Raw genomic sequence first — 14,906 nt, forward strand, 5'->3', positions numbered from 1 at the left:
GGATCCCTTCCAGGCGCACACTTCAGGGCTCGGCTAGCTTGCTCAGTAATCTGTCACTGTAAGGGACAGAGGAAATGGCTGTATTTAAGCGAGAGGATACAGTTTCATCCCACAATTACATCTCTCTTGTGTTTACAGATCTTTTCACAGAGGAAGAAAGGATGGTCTCACATGTGGTGGAGAATTTCAGCTTTTTATAGCCATCACATTTTCCCTCAACGGATATATCAACTAAATGCTTTCTTTAACTACTTGAATTACAAACCATGAAATTTAATCTAAATTATAGCTGAAATATACAATTTGCATGGTGAAATGTGATTCTTGTCATGCATTTATAAAAAGGAAAGTAGCATATTGGATTAAAATTGTATTTTTAATTCTATTTTAACTTTTATACCTGTGCCTGACAATTTATTGTTTATATTGCAGTTTGCTATTTTTAATAACCTTATTTTTGGTTGAAAATGGACCCTCCTTTACGAAATAACATGCAAAGCTTGTGTATGAATTACAAACTCTTTGTTTTCAGGAATGGCAGAACTCCATTCAGAAGAACGCTGGCCTGGCTTTCATTGAACTAATCAATGAAGGAAGGTAATATACACGCTGACTCTTTTACATTAAAAATGTCATGTTTTAAATGTATAAACCAATTCACTTTATACTTTCCAGCTCAACAAAAAAGTGGTCGAACTAAGTGTCACAGTGTAGATTAGCTCTAAGCCTCTTTGCTCTCCTGCTCTGCTTGGGATAAAAGTAAATAAGACTGTTGTGATTGCGTGTTTTAATACAAACAGTAGCGTTAGGTCAGCCTCTTGTACTGTCTGCCTCCCTTTTTTTTGTTTTTTTTTGCTTTCCTCTTGGTCTCCCTCCCTCTCCCTCACTGGGTGTGGCTAGACTCAGAGTTTTGTGTCGAGCAGATCAGGGGCAGCTCAGCCTCCTTACCCATCTGCTGACCCATCTGGCCTTGCCTGCTGTATGCCCAGGCTCTTGGTCCAGCCCAGCCAGGTTTCTCTAAGTCCCCCGCTGGCCCAGGAACAAAGAGTTTCAGTCAGCAGGACCACACGGCGCTGTCCAGGGTGCTGCTGACAGACACATAATTTTCCAGTCTTAGTTGAGTCTCTGTACACCTACTCTGCTTAACTAGACAGATCTAGACATAGCGCCATGTAGATCTCTTTGCTTTACATGGCGTGGCTGACACAGACATTGTTTCTGCTGGATATGCAACAACAAATGCAGCAAGGTTTTTTTTTTGTTTCATATTATAGCTGTTTAAGTGCCAAGACAGAATCAACGCACTAAAGAGGCCTCTCTTGGGTGGGAAAATGGGTTTTTATTCTATAAAATTGTTAAGACCTCCAACTTCAAGATGGTATTTCTGCCATAAATTGAAAAGAAACAGACTTCAGGCCATTAGTGCCTCTGTTGCCGTGTATTTTAAAGGTACCTAATTAAAGAAAAGGCTCATCACCTAAGCAGCAATGTTATATTTTTCTACATTATTTATACACTAACATTCAAAAATTGGAATATACTTTCCTGCTGGATAAAGTATGTCCAAACTTTTTACTAGTACCGTATCTGCATAGAAGAATAGTGATGGAAGGGTGTCGATGTGATAAGAGACAACTGATCTGATTGCATTGTCTACAGGTCCACGACACTATGGTCTGGTAGCAAATGAAAAATAATAACAACAATAAAGGTATAAAAAAGATTAGATTTAAATGGCTGATTAACTCCTTTACACCTGAATGTGTTTAAAATAAAAAAAACCAAAAACAAAATGAATACAGAAAACATCAGGAATAAAAAACTAAATGTAACAAGCAAACTAAATGAAGTTTCTTGTTAAATAAACAATTTATTGTTGAATAAATTAATTTTAAAAAGGTATAATAAATAATATAAGAATAAATAAGAGTAAATGTAAAATAAAAAAGAATAAACGGATAGAAAAAAATAAAATAAACAAAGGCCAGAAGTGGTTTAATGAAAATTTGCAATAAAGGGGTTAATGAAACCAATTTTTTGCTTCAGAAATATATAATAATGTTAAAGTGTTAGCTGTTATCTTCCCCACACTAAAAATTGCTTTCCTAATATCACCTGTCAGGTTGTTTTCTCAGCTATTCTTGGTTCTAAGCTTGATGTTGCCAGCTTTTGTCTTTGAACTGTGAACTTCTGTCTATGAATGAGTGCTTGTCAACAGTTAGAGAGAGGCAGGAGCGGCTGATGAATACAGCCACTAGATTACTGACTCTCTTTGGGACTGAAGGGAAATTACAATCCGTATCAAGCATTGGAGAGGAACAAGAGTGGTTTTAATTAAAACAAAGCTGGCCTAATGGTGTGTAAAATAGCATGTAATCTACACAAAATGCAGCATCTTTCAGCTATTAAAGATACTAGAATTTAAATGTGAATGAGGGTGGAGCGCACATGGTTGAGTTAATCAGTTCAGTCCCATGAGGTTTTTCAGTTTGCCCCCGCTCCAACACACCTACCTCAAATATAATGAATCATTATACTTTAAAGGTGTTGGGTCAAGGTAATGTAAGTCCGGTATGTTGGACCAAGGATACCCTAAAACCTGCAGGACTGCAGCCCTCATAAGACCAAACTCAATAGCACTGTCATATACCCTCTAGAGTCAGACTTGTCAGCAGCATAGGCACTGGGTTGATGCTGTGGTCAGTTGGGTGGGATGCTCAGTCAGTCAGAAGTATGCCAGACAGGCTTCAGTGCTCTAATGACGCTCTACTCCCTCCTTAATGCTACAGAGGGATCTGTCACTGACCTGCAGCCTTGCAGCATAACTCAGACAAATGATGCTCACCGTTTACTTGTCGGTCGTTTCAACAAGGAGAATGTTGCACAGTTCTGACCTGCTACAACTGCCTTAAACACCATCCTTTTCTAAGACCTGCATTACAAAAGCTTTCAGCTTGAAAAAAAAAAAAAATCTGTATTTCTATCTCATTATTGAAGTTTGTTGGATTTACATTTGTTTTGTTAAAGGTTGCTCTGCCATGCCATGAAGGACCACATAGTTCGGGTTGCCAATGAGGCTGAATTCATCCTCAACAGACAGCGGGCTGAAGACGTCCACAAGCATGCAGAGTTTGAGGTACAAACTGAGCAAACATTCAATGCTTTTGAAATTCCACAGTAAAGTTCAGTATGGGATTAAAATGAATCGCATAAAATTACACCAAAGAGAGCATTATACTCAGGGAATAGTACTGGTCCACATCGCTGGTTCCTCAAATGAAAATTTAGCCATCTGCTGTGAAAATAGAATTTGTCAATCTCATAATTAGCTCTAAACAAATCCTATTAGTATTAAAAAGCCATTCAACTTTGTATACTCTGTAATTGTGTCCCTCTGTGTCCCCGTATGGATTAACTCCTTCCCCTCACAATTCTTACAAAGGGAATGTAATTACTGGCAGCCAAGGGATGGCCCAGCAATATTAATTTAGGACTTTGATGTAAGCTTTTATCAACCAACTCGGGGGGGGGGGCGGCATCGTAGCGGACCCGTGAGTATAATTAGCCTAATCCCATGAAACAAACCACATTTCAAACATGATGTAAAATTGCAAAGAATATTGCAAGTCAAGTAATCATGAAAGTCACATATGGACCAAATGCTTGACTTGCATTAAATGAAGTAAAAGTTTGATGTATTAAAGGTCTTTTGGTCGTTATTGCTATTGAAAATCAGAATATGTGTGTGTATTTGTGTAACTGTGCAAACCTCAACACAACATACAATTTTCTACCAGACTGGTTAACAGCTTGTACATGTGGGAAGTGATAAGTTTCTTATCTGGGGAAAGCAGCCATCCTCACACAGCTGCTTGATATACAGTTCTTGAGGATCCTTGACCTCCTAGATAAACTGGAAGAGACGGCAAGATATGCAATGTCAAGAGAAGGGGGGGACGTGTACCTGGCCTCATCCGCTCTGTCTGCCAACTCCAGACAGCTTACACTTTTCATCTTGGTTTGACATTACTTTATTACCCACTCTCCGAGATTGAAGATTCAGGACATAGATAAGACATTTTTACAATTAAGTTGGTGTCAGGGAGAAGCGTCATATGCTTTAAAGTGATAAATAATGCTTGATATTTGTCACAATGTCACGTGGTAATATGAGTTGACAAGCAGAGATTGAGTTATCTGCTTTAGGAGGAATATGTTGAAATATAATATCTGACAGAATTCAAATTTAAAAGAGGAAATTCAATTAACTTCTAGCTTCTGTTAGCAAATTAGATTGTGAATATTAGCAAGACTTCCCCTAGGGTGAACTAGTAAGACAGTCTTGTTTTAGCAGCAAAGATGTCCTCTTCTAGTTTACTTTCAGCCATCTGGAGCTCTTCTGTTGCATGTTCATTTAAAAACTGATCCAACACTAAGATTGCAATTGATTTTTAATTATTATATGCAACTTCTAGTGGAAAATGTATTCCAGTTTATTTTATTATAGACAACAGCTGCATTTGTACATTTTACGCCACACCTAGACTAACATGCTTTATTCTTTGTGGGTCTATTAGAGCTTTTTCCTTCTTCTTTAATAGCACCATCCTCAGCCACCTAGCAGGGAGCCTCATCTGTCTCCAGTTTGGAAATGGACTACCTTCGTGCACTTGTCATGATTTACTGCACCCCTATAAGGGAGAAGAAATACATCTCTCAGCTGTCCACTAATATCTTTATGCACTCAAGTGTGTTGAATGAAGCCATGACATTCCTCAGAGTGACAAATGCTCTATTTGGGAGAATATTTTATTCTGACAATATTCAAGTAAAATGTACTTAAATTCTAATAGTGCAATGTCAGACATCACCGTTGTCCATGGATATCTTACCTAAATCTGAAAATATGTTTAGAGGTTTACTTTGTTTTCTTTCTGTTTTTCTTTTTTTTTCTAAACCAATTAGTCACACTGTGTCCAGTATGCGACTGATAGAAAAGAAGAAGAGAAGATGTGCGACCACCTGATCAGCGCTGCCAAACATAGAGACCATGTGACAGCCAACCAGTTAAAGCAGAAAATTGTCAACATCCTCACAAACAAGCATGGTGCCTGGGGTACACCAGGCCAGAGGTAAGAAGCCCTTATACATGCCAAGTTCAATTTCAGACTGACGTAAGCCATGACAAGTCTTAAACATGAACAATAACTCTGCAGTGTTGGGTGCAACCTTCAGGACCAAAGTTACCTGCTCACAATAATCTTCACTTAAGGGATAGGACCACCACTTGATGTAATTTTCCCAGGATCCAATAGGGTCAGCAATTGGGTCAGCAAATGTAATTACAGTGCGGTGTGGCTTAATCCCCCGAGAACAGTTGATTGGCCAGTCATCCAAGATACTAGGGGAGAAGAAGGGGGTTGGGCTGTTCCTGCAGCATTGTCCAGCCATTCATTGACCCCCTCAGTAACACAGCACAGCACCTGGTGGTAGTTGCAACCTTCCCCACGGGCCCTGTTAAAATAACCAGCGGCTCTCACTTGTCTCAATGTGGGCCCACGGATCTAGAACAGTTTGGCAGAAACACCTCGTTATATACAGGCGGAGGTGTTTGGACATACTGTTTATATTATCTACAGAGCTGAATATTTGAAAACTTTTTATTTTTTACTGTACACCTGAAATATTGTAAAGGAATATTATATATGAACAGTCTCTCTCTCTCTCTCTCTCTCTCTCTCTCTCTCTCTCTCTCTCTCTCTCTCTCTATATATATATATATATATATATATATATATATATATATAAAATCAATTATATAGTTTGATGGGATAGTTAATGAAAAGTTACAGGAACCCACGGACACCGATGGTCCCAAATTTGACCTTTTTGCTGTATTATCATTTCATGAAGATACAATACAGTTTTTGAAACCACGTTTGTTAGAATTGTTTTGCTTTAAATATTCCTGAGGCAAAAAAAAAAAAGAATATTTCAACAATTTCAGTATTACTTTATATATCCCAGTTTTACCTCTTTGTTTACATGTCAAACAACAGACAAAAGCAGGTCTGTTTAAGTTATTTACAATTTTCTGCCCATTTTTCTACATTATGCAACATAGTATGTATTGTTTATTTGATCACTTTCAATACGTGGAAGCTTTAAAAGGGCTATTAAAGGGTTGCAAATAATTTCAGAGAGAGAAAATATATTTTGCGCTGTGCAAAAGATATGTTTAGTGTTATGCTAATAGTCTGAACATAAGAATGAGGGTTGTCGCATCCAAGAGCAGATTTTCCCAAAACTGACTGAACCTTAACAACTCATAAAAATGTACTGGATTGAATTCAGGGCTCGTGTTCAAATATTTATGGAGCCCCTCTCTGAGGCATAGCATTTGCATTGAAACAAAAGGTTATTGAGCATGGGTGCATTGTTAATGATACCGCAAAACTTCCAACAAATTCAAATTTAATGGTAACCTGCTGGTGAAGAAAAATGATGCAATATGCTCACAAGCTCAAGGCAGTGTTGCAGTTCAGCAGCTTAGTCTTATTCACTGCTACATTAACTTTCCCATTTATGCTGCTCTTGTAAAATATAAAGCCCCCAGGCTTTTTAAGGTGGCTGTCTGTTATGTCCCTGTACGTGTGTGTGTGTGTGTGTGTGTGTGTGTGTGTGTGTGTGTGTGTGTGTGTGTGTGTGTTTGTGTGTGAGAGATAGAGGGAGAAAGCCTTTACTTGGTAATGTTTTGTTTTTACCCTCATTTTCAGAAATTGTTTTACCTTTAACTCCTAAGTTTTGCCTGGAGGGAGGCCAAAGGATATTCATCATTAGGAGTAGAATGTAATATAAACAAAATTATTCTTTGGAATCTAGCTGGCAGAAACAAGCATGCTTTGTTTACATTTTTCCCCTTACCAGTGTGTGTTTGCAACTGCTGTCATTCGAGGGCTTGAAATTACATATGCTTGTTTTTCTGGATCAAAATATTTGCGGGTAGTCTCAGTGAGAGACATTTAATTTTCAACTGTTGTTTTTACTGTAGCAAACAGTATTAGAAAGTCATATTGCAGAACATATGACAACAACTGGGTACAAGGTAATAAGATGTGCAAGGCTTGAAAACAACCTCTCTCCATTCATGTGTTCTGACTAAAGAATAAGCAGATTAGACCCTGTGGTGGCCTGGTTGATCATACTATATGCTTCCTTGATGATGAATGTCCCCCTGTATAGAGTCAGCATAGAGAAATCAATACTCTTCAAATTGAAACAGTATAGGCTTGTATTGATCCACTGTGCTAAATCAAAATGAGGAGACTTTGATACATCTCTCCAAGACAGCACTCTGCTCAGTAATGACACACTATCAATTTTAGCTTTACACTGATAAATCAAGTTGAAAATTGGATGTCAGAGTTTTTTCCAGCAAGAGAGTGATTTTCCCTGCCCTCTTGTCCCCTCTGCTGTTGACCTCTGAACCCTGCCAGTGGATTATAAAGTTCAGGCTCGTCTAAACTGAAAGTAAATGTCAAGGAGAGACCACTGAATGCACAGAAGGCTAGCATCTACCACTTTCTCCACAAGGGACCTCCTGACAATGACATTGCTATAAATTCTGTCATTTTACAGAAGAGAAAATTAATCTGTTGCAAAAAATTTTTTCATATTGCTAAGAAGCTTTTTGTTTGTTCTTCCAACAAATATACACACGATATAGAAATATTTAGTTTCTTCTGCAGTTTGACACATCTTTTGTTTGCATAATTTCATTGTAAACTTCAATGAGTTTCTCTTATGTCATTCTCTGAAATTCATTCGTCAGCATTTTTAAGTACTTTGTCAAAACACCAACCTGAGACAAATGTAAAAGGAGCCGAAGCACACAAACCTCTTTGTTCCAATGCAAGTTGTGTAGCATCACTGACAGCTGACAGAGGAGCCTCTGCTGGCCTCCACAGCAGACCTTAACCTTACCTGACTGCTCTATTGATTGTCAACATTTCTTCTGTATAATTACTTTTTTGTAGCAAAGAAGTAAAAGGAAAATGGCGGCATATATTGATCTGCAGCAAGGCAGTGAAACAGCCGTTTCCCTTGACTAACAGCGAGTTTCATCTCTTGCACGTGATGAATGGTAACAATCTGCCCCTGGATAATAACTTTGTGATGGAATGAACCCTTTTTACTCACTATGTGCCCAGAGTATTTGGTCTTGCCTGAGAGGGTTATCAATTCTAATAGAAGTCCACTACTACTAGGGAATTGGGCACCTTTAGGGGGCTTTATGGCCTCACATGGTTTAAGGTCTGATATCCCTTCTGGGGGATAAAACAAAGGTCAAGGTTGAGTCTGACAAGATAAACAAAATTTAACTTGACAATAGAAATGGTGGCAGTAAAAGCACTCGCTATAACCTCAATTTAACATTAAATCTTAATAACCAGCGCTTTGCTCACCTTTCATTGCAGAGTTCACCTTCCACAGATGGTTAAATAACATGCAGATTTATTTAAAGCTCATTCCTTGTGAGTGTTTTTTTCTTATTCTTTAGTTATTACATCTTATTTAAAGCATAATGATCCTTTGTTCTAGCACACTGATGTATTTTCTACTTGCACTTGTTCTCGACTTTGACTGCTTCAATCCCCTCAGGGTCATCTTAGCCTTGTACTCGGTGCTAATTATCTTTGGAAAGAGGCCCATTCACATAATCATCAATTTTATTGCGTGTTGAAATTGAGCTGGGCATTGCTTGACTGTGCCACATTTCTTGTGAAAGATTGGTTCTGCAAAGCTGGCCATCCGGCAGGGGGGGGGGCGCCAGCAGTACAGTGTGGCTAATCATCCTTCGTCGGACCACGTACGTCTGTCTTCATTACACCAGATGACCTGGAGTTAATGTTGTTGCTGCTGTGTTGTCTTCCTTTTGTCTTTGTCCAATACCCATTCTTCAGTGGTTATCTTTTCCACTTCATAATCTACAAAAGAAAAGTCTAATAGCAGAAACATTTGGACCAGCTTTGTAAACCTTTGTCTGAAAGGAGTGTTGAGAGCAGTGATGATGAGAAATAGTAAAATTACACATGAAAGTCTTGTAATAATGCAACCATGATGGTGCCCATAGCCCCTTTTACCATATGGGATCCAACAGATACATGATCAGACCTCATGTATTTTTATTGGGGGATTTTTGTACTTTTCCCCCCTTCATTTTATAGGTTACTTTGAAAGATATGGGTGCATCACCATATGGTTGCCAGTTGCCACTTTTGCTACTCAGTGTTTCTTTTTATCTGTCATAGCCATATGTGGAAAAATGCAGCATAGAAATGCATGAAAGAATGTGCTGGTTGACAAAATATTTTCAGATTTTTTTCTCTCTCTGCTGACACTGGTTGGCTTCATGGTGTATCCTGGTCCCATTATTACTAGAAAACTACATATCTGGTTTTAATTTTGCTTGAATTATTGTTTCTTGGCCACATGGAGGTTGTTAGTTTTCTTGAACTAAATATTGTGACAGAAACTTTTCAATTAATTTGATTTTGCAGGCACATGTTAAGGAGGTTGTGTTATACTCTGTTCTTTTGTCTGTTTCACCTTTTGTAATCTTCATGCTATGTACTTTTAGACATATTGGATGCAGTGGCACTTCCAATGATATTATTTCCAAAAGGTTTCTCAAGTACTTGGGGCCATTCTGTCAGGACAGCTAGAAATGAAAGAAAAGACCACTTGTCCTCCAAATGTCACTTCAAATTGATGCATGCTTAGTGTGTGTGTGTACGTGTGTGTGCGACAGAAACCAGTTGCTGCTTCTTTCAAGAGAGTTGTCGCTGATTACTGGTATGTATTATAATTATCCCTACTCATGTCACCAGTGGAAGCTTTAAAAAGGAGTATAATGGAGTTTTATTGAATCAGCATGTCCTTGTCCTTCCTTCTGGCTCCCTCACACAAATCCCCTCGGAGTAAAAGTTGTTTAAAAAGGAAATCTTTAAGGAAGAAAATCTAATCTATCTGCAATCTAGCTCTGCATATTTGGTAAGCCATTCTGGTGTAAGTCAGTCTAAAGACATGAAGTTAATTATTGTGTTTTGCAGTAGATCACTCCAGCTATGTTTACTGTAAAATTTGATCTAACTGTGTGTGTTTGCAGACTTGAAATTACAAGGAACTGAGCAGGACTTCTTTCATAGGCTCATGTTGACCATTTCACTCAAACAACAAAGCAATTTTTTCAGATAATCAGACAAAAATGTGTGGAAACAAATTGGGAGGCCATTGCTGCCTTAATGTCAGAGCAGCATTAAAAATACATCACCCTCTGATCCAATATGAGCCCATGTCAGCTGCCAGAATTCTTTCTCTTCTCAAGAATGATGTTATAGTTTTCTATAAAACTCTTCTCAATCCTTGAGCCCTCTTTCTCTATTTTATTTTGAATTATTTTCATCTGCGTCCTTTTGTAAACAAAATTTATTCCCTCTGCAGAGGGGTGTCTTAGATCTGGCACCTCAAAAATCACAATTCTGGCGCCTTGCAGAAAGACATACTTAAAATATCAATATAAGCGAGAAGAGAATAGACGATAGCACCTTTATACATTTATCCTACTGCACTTAGCAAGTCTGAAAGCCTCCATAAATGATGGTGCTCCCGTTTCCTGTAGGTTATCAGTGCTGGAAAATTAGCTTTTAAAATGCGGTTTGAAATCCATTTGGGTGATTGATGGGTGATGGGACTAATAAATTTTGCCAGTTTCTAGAGGGCTGCCTCACAGCAATTCTTTATGGTTGTCATGAAGCCAGACACATTCAATGTGTGAAATAAGGAGGTCTCAAACCAACTCTGCTTAATGAATCCTACTGGATGGACAATTTGTTACTCTGACAAAACAGGCAACTATCTTTCTATTAGGAATTCTAAAGCAGGATTTGTCCTTTATAAATTCTACCGATGATTGGTGATCTGTAGTCGTGAATAAGAAAGGATAACGTGTTTGTTTGGCTGTAAAAGACAAAAAAATGGAGGAATTCCTGTTTTAAAATATATGCCTTCTAGTGCCAAAGTTATTTGATTTAGACAAAAATTTTTAAAATCTTGCTTTTTCCACATTTTTCCTTAACATCCATGGTATGGACATGCTCGAAATTTGAGCAGGTAGAAGTCTTGAAAATTCCCTGTAAAGATTCATTCTTGACATTTACCACTTGTAAGTTGAGGCTCACCCAGCTACAGATCTCCAAACTCTTGGACAGCTTCTGGACCACTCTGAGGAGGTTCATTCAGCACTCTATTCAGTCCAAGACTGTGCAGATAATCTAAAATATCACAAGTCCTATTCAAAGAGCAGAATTTGATACTCAAACTAAAACCATCTGCACAGGTCATCGCAGTATTGCCGTGCAGCTCATTAATCAGTCATAACTTGAGGGTTTGGTTGCTGTTCATATGCTTACTGTTAAGACAATCAAAGATATTGTGGATAAAAATAGATTTGAGCTGAAATGAGCAACCATATACAGACCTATAAAAGGCAGCAAATGCGGTTAATGCTGCAATAAGAAAATCTTCAAAGCATGGATTTATCCCCCACTGGCATCTGCTCTCCACTTCCACCAAGAATTAGGAGACATAATCTTCGACAATAATCGCCCAGTTCCCTCCAGTGGATTTACATTTTTCACACTGTGTAATCTTGCATTTACAATATCATTTACGTGGGTGTCTCCTTTCCACCCACTGACATCTCTGTTCTTCTCAGTTAAGCTTTGAGTGAGATTGGCAGGGGACAAGCTCAAGGCGTTCAGTTTTGCTTTGCCTACACCAGCTCATGATACTTTGTGGATACAAAATGTGCACACATGCTCACGCATACTGACTTTTGATTGATATTTAACTGAAACTGAGCTCTTGTTTCTGTCAGAGCCCAGCTAAGTCTCCTGAGCCTCTTGATTTCTGACATTGGCAGATATTATATTCATGATGGAAGGAGGGTGTATTTTGTGATGTGATCCCCTGTAACACTTTAATCTGTTTAGACTGCTTCAGTACTGTGGCAGGAAAGGGGGCAGAAACTGTACCATGAAGCAAACTGATTCCTGCCAAGCAGCCTTCCTGTAACCAACAAGGAAACAACAAACTGAAAAATATCCTTCTGGGTTTGAGCACAAAATACTCAATCTGAGGTTTCGTTTGGAGCTTTGGGGGCTTTTTAAAAAAAACATTTTCGTTTATTTAAATGATATACAAAAAAACGATCCGTTGTACCTCACGATATCTCACATGTTCATGCAACAAAAACAAGAACAAGAAAACCCTCATAAGTTGAGTATCGAGAGAGAATCGTTGAAAATCCCACCTATAATATTGCAGGTTATGAGGTTTAAGCAGAATTGTGCCCCATGTGTTCACACTGAGATGAAAATAGATTGAAGCACATGTTGGTTTATGTCATCCGGTTTGGTCCTAATCTAAGCTATCCCAGTTTAATGACTTCTCATGCATGTGTTACATTTTCCTGATAAAGGTAAATTAAAGCAAGACATTTTTTTTGCTATATTTCTCTATAAAGGAAACATAAAGGCTTTGAAACAGCTCCAGTTAGAATTGGAAAAAGCAGCACTTAGAAATCTAATACTTGTCCCGTTGCTTAATGGTTTGCATTAGCTGCAAGCAATAAAATTATCCCAGGTCCTCACTTATGTTGGAATAATCATTTACAAAGATGGTTACCACATGCTGGAACTGTTTTCTTCTTTTTCTTTCTTTTTTATGGCTTTAATTCACTGTTATTAATAATGAATAAAAATGCAATTTTCAATTGGGTTGCTTCAGGGCCCTGGGAATCATTTCAATGAATATTTCAGCACATTATTTTAATCATGGCTCCACATATGCAGCAAGGCATGCTTGTTTTATAGGCTCATGCTTCAACCGCCCCAAGACCCTGATCATTAAACTCCACGCTGTCTGCGTTGAGGTTCCTACCTTTTGATTTACAAGACTTGTTAAAAAACATTGTAAAAAAGGAGGCAAGCTGTGCCATTTATACTTGTAATTTGAAGCTGTATTTGTAAATGGGGGTGCCTGTGATTTATGTGTGCAGCAGTTGCTGCAGCTCCCCGCTGTTCTGATGCTATGGGCTTTAACAGAGCTAACGTCAGTGAGACCTCTGCAGAGCATGCCGGTACTCAGCCTAATAATGTCCGCTGCCTGTGACCCCATTTTAACTCAAGATATTTTTCTGTGATAAGGAAGTAGCTGCTGTAATCAGATCATCACAGAGGGGAGTGTTGGTCTGTCCAACCTGCTTGTCCTCTTGTCTCTATCATAGTGAGCTGCACGACTTCTGGCGTCTTGATTACTGGGAAGATGACCTGCGACGGAGGAGGAGATTTGTCAGAAATGCTTTTGGCTCCACCCACTTAGATGTCACATGCAAGTCCCTGCAGGAGCATGGTGAGTGTATTATTATGGAACTGGTTTCACTGTTTCCATTGAAACATTTTTTAAACAAAATTCGAACGTTAAGACCCAGATTGCCCACGCAGTTTAGCATTCTGCTCAGGAGAAGTTTTATAGGTAGCATTAATTATGAGTCCTGTAAATGAAACATGACACATCCATTTTATTACACTTTTTATTTCCATTGCAACACGTATTCAGGAACAAATTGGCTCTGCTTTTTTACAGTTTTCTTCCCTTTGACTGAAACATTTCCTATTGACCCAGGCAAGAGTGTAGTGTTGCCCACCACCTTGTGTCAATTTAGCCTACATCCTGCAACCCAGACTGCTCAGTGCTGTTTTAATCACTCCTTCTGTCCTGCCTGTATGAGAAAACCACAGCATATCTATTATAATACAAGGTATTGACTATGGAATGACTATAATAATGAGCTTTCACTTTGGTCAAGATAACATTTTTCTTTCCTTTTTTTGGTTATTTTTAGTTGCAACTCTTCTTATGCATAATTATTCAGTGTTGATAATTGTGTCTCAGTGTTAGATGTATGCACACTTTGATGGGTTTAGAAGGTATTTTAGCTGTTCTGCGTGTTGCCATGGAGGCCTCTGCATGTACATCATGGTAGTTCTGGAGATAAACACTTGGCAGGTGTTTTCTCAACAGCAGGTGGTCCACATATAAGTCTCATGCAATAATTGCACCTTCTGCTTTAGATTTTGTGGTGATTGATTCCGTCTGGGATTTTTAAGCTACAAACTAAAGTTTGCTGGCTTCTAGTGATGTGTTGATTCCACTGTGGGTAGGGCCCAAGTCACCAAATGTTATTTTAGCAGTTTTGACCTATTTGGGGTTTAAAAAAATAAATGAATAAAAAGAAGACTTTTGGGAAGCTTTTGCAAAGAAATTGCATTGCATTGCATCAACACTGCCTGCCATTAAATAAATATCAGTGGACCTGTAAAATGCATTGAAACATCAATAGAAAATCTTCCCCTCCTTTTTGAAGCATCTTCCTGTTGAAACTGTTTTTTTATTTCACACACAGGACCGACTCACTAATAATAATTCATTGCTTCTGCTGTGTTACTGCCATTTGCTTGGTTTGTTGTAATTTAAGGTGTTTGTTTTTTTGACAAATCCCAAAGATGTTTAATGAAATATAAATCAGTCAGTAAAACATAAAACAGTTAATAACATATGTTGTTGAAATATTTGGCAAGAAAAAAATCATCTATCATCCAACGCTAGACATAAAGATGACCATTACATTTGTGAAAAAACAAACATGGACCTTCATCAAAATAAAATATCTCAAAATGAAATAAATATCTTAAAAAACTGTTTAAATAAAGTAAATAATAAAATGTAAGATTCAAGAGGAGCCCTATTTCCAAAAGTTTCCATTTGGCAAAGTAAATTTGTTC

General features: G+C 38.1%; 1 protein-coding gene across 1 annotated transcript in view; it reads left to right on the plus strand.

Moving 5' to 3' along the window:
• Window positions 1-14,906, plus strand: part of nbeab (neurobeachin b) — a gene marked incomplete at both ends in the record, with an annotated part of 192,563 nt that overhangs the window by 105,989 nt on the left and 71,668 nt on the right. The window contains 4 exons of the mRNA XM_079246781.1: window positions 533-597; window positions 3,028-3,136; window positions 4,966-5,132; window positions 13,349-13,473. Coding sequence (XP_079102907.1) covers window positions 533-597; window positions 3,028-3,136; window positions 4,966-5,132; window positions 13,349-13,473 — 466 coding nt within the window. The remainder of the gene's footprint in view (window positions 1-532; window positions 598-3,027; window positions 3,137-4,965; window positions 5,133-13,348; window positions 13,474-14,906) is intronic.

The sequence above is a fragment of the Telmatherina bonti genome, assembly GCF_933228915.1.
Source record: "Telmatherina bonti genome assembly, chromosome: 9".
In the NCBI taxonomy this organism is placed as follows: Eukaryota; Metazoa; Chordata; class Actinopteri; order Atheriniformes; family Telmatherinidae; genus Telmatherina; species Telmatherina bonti.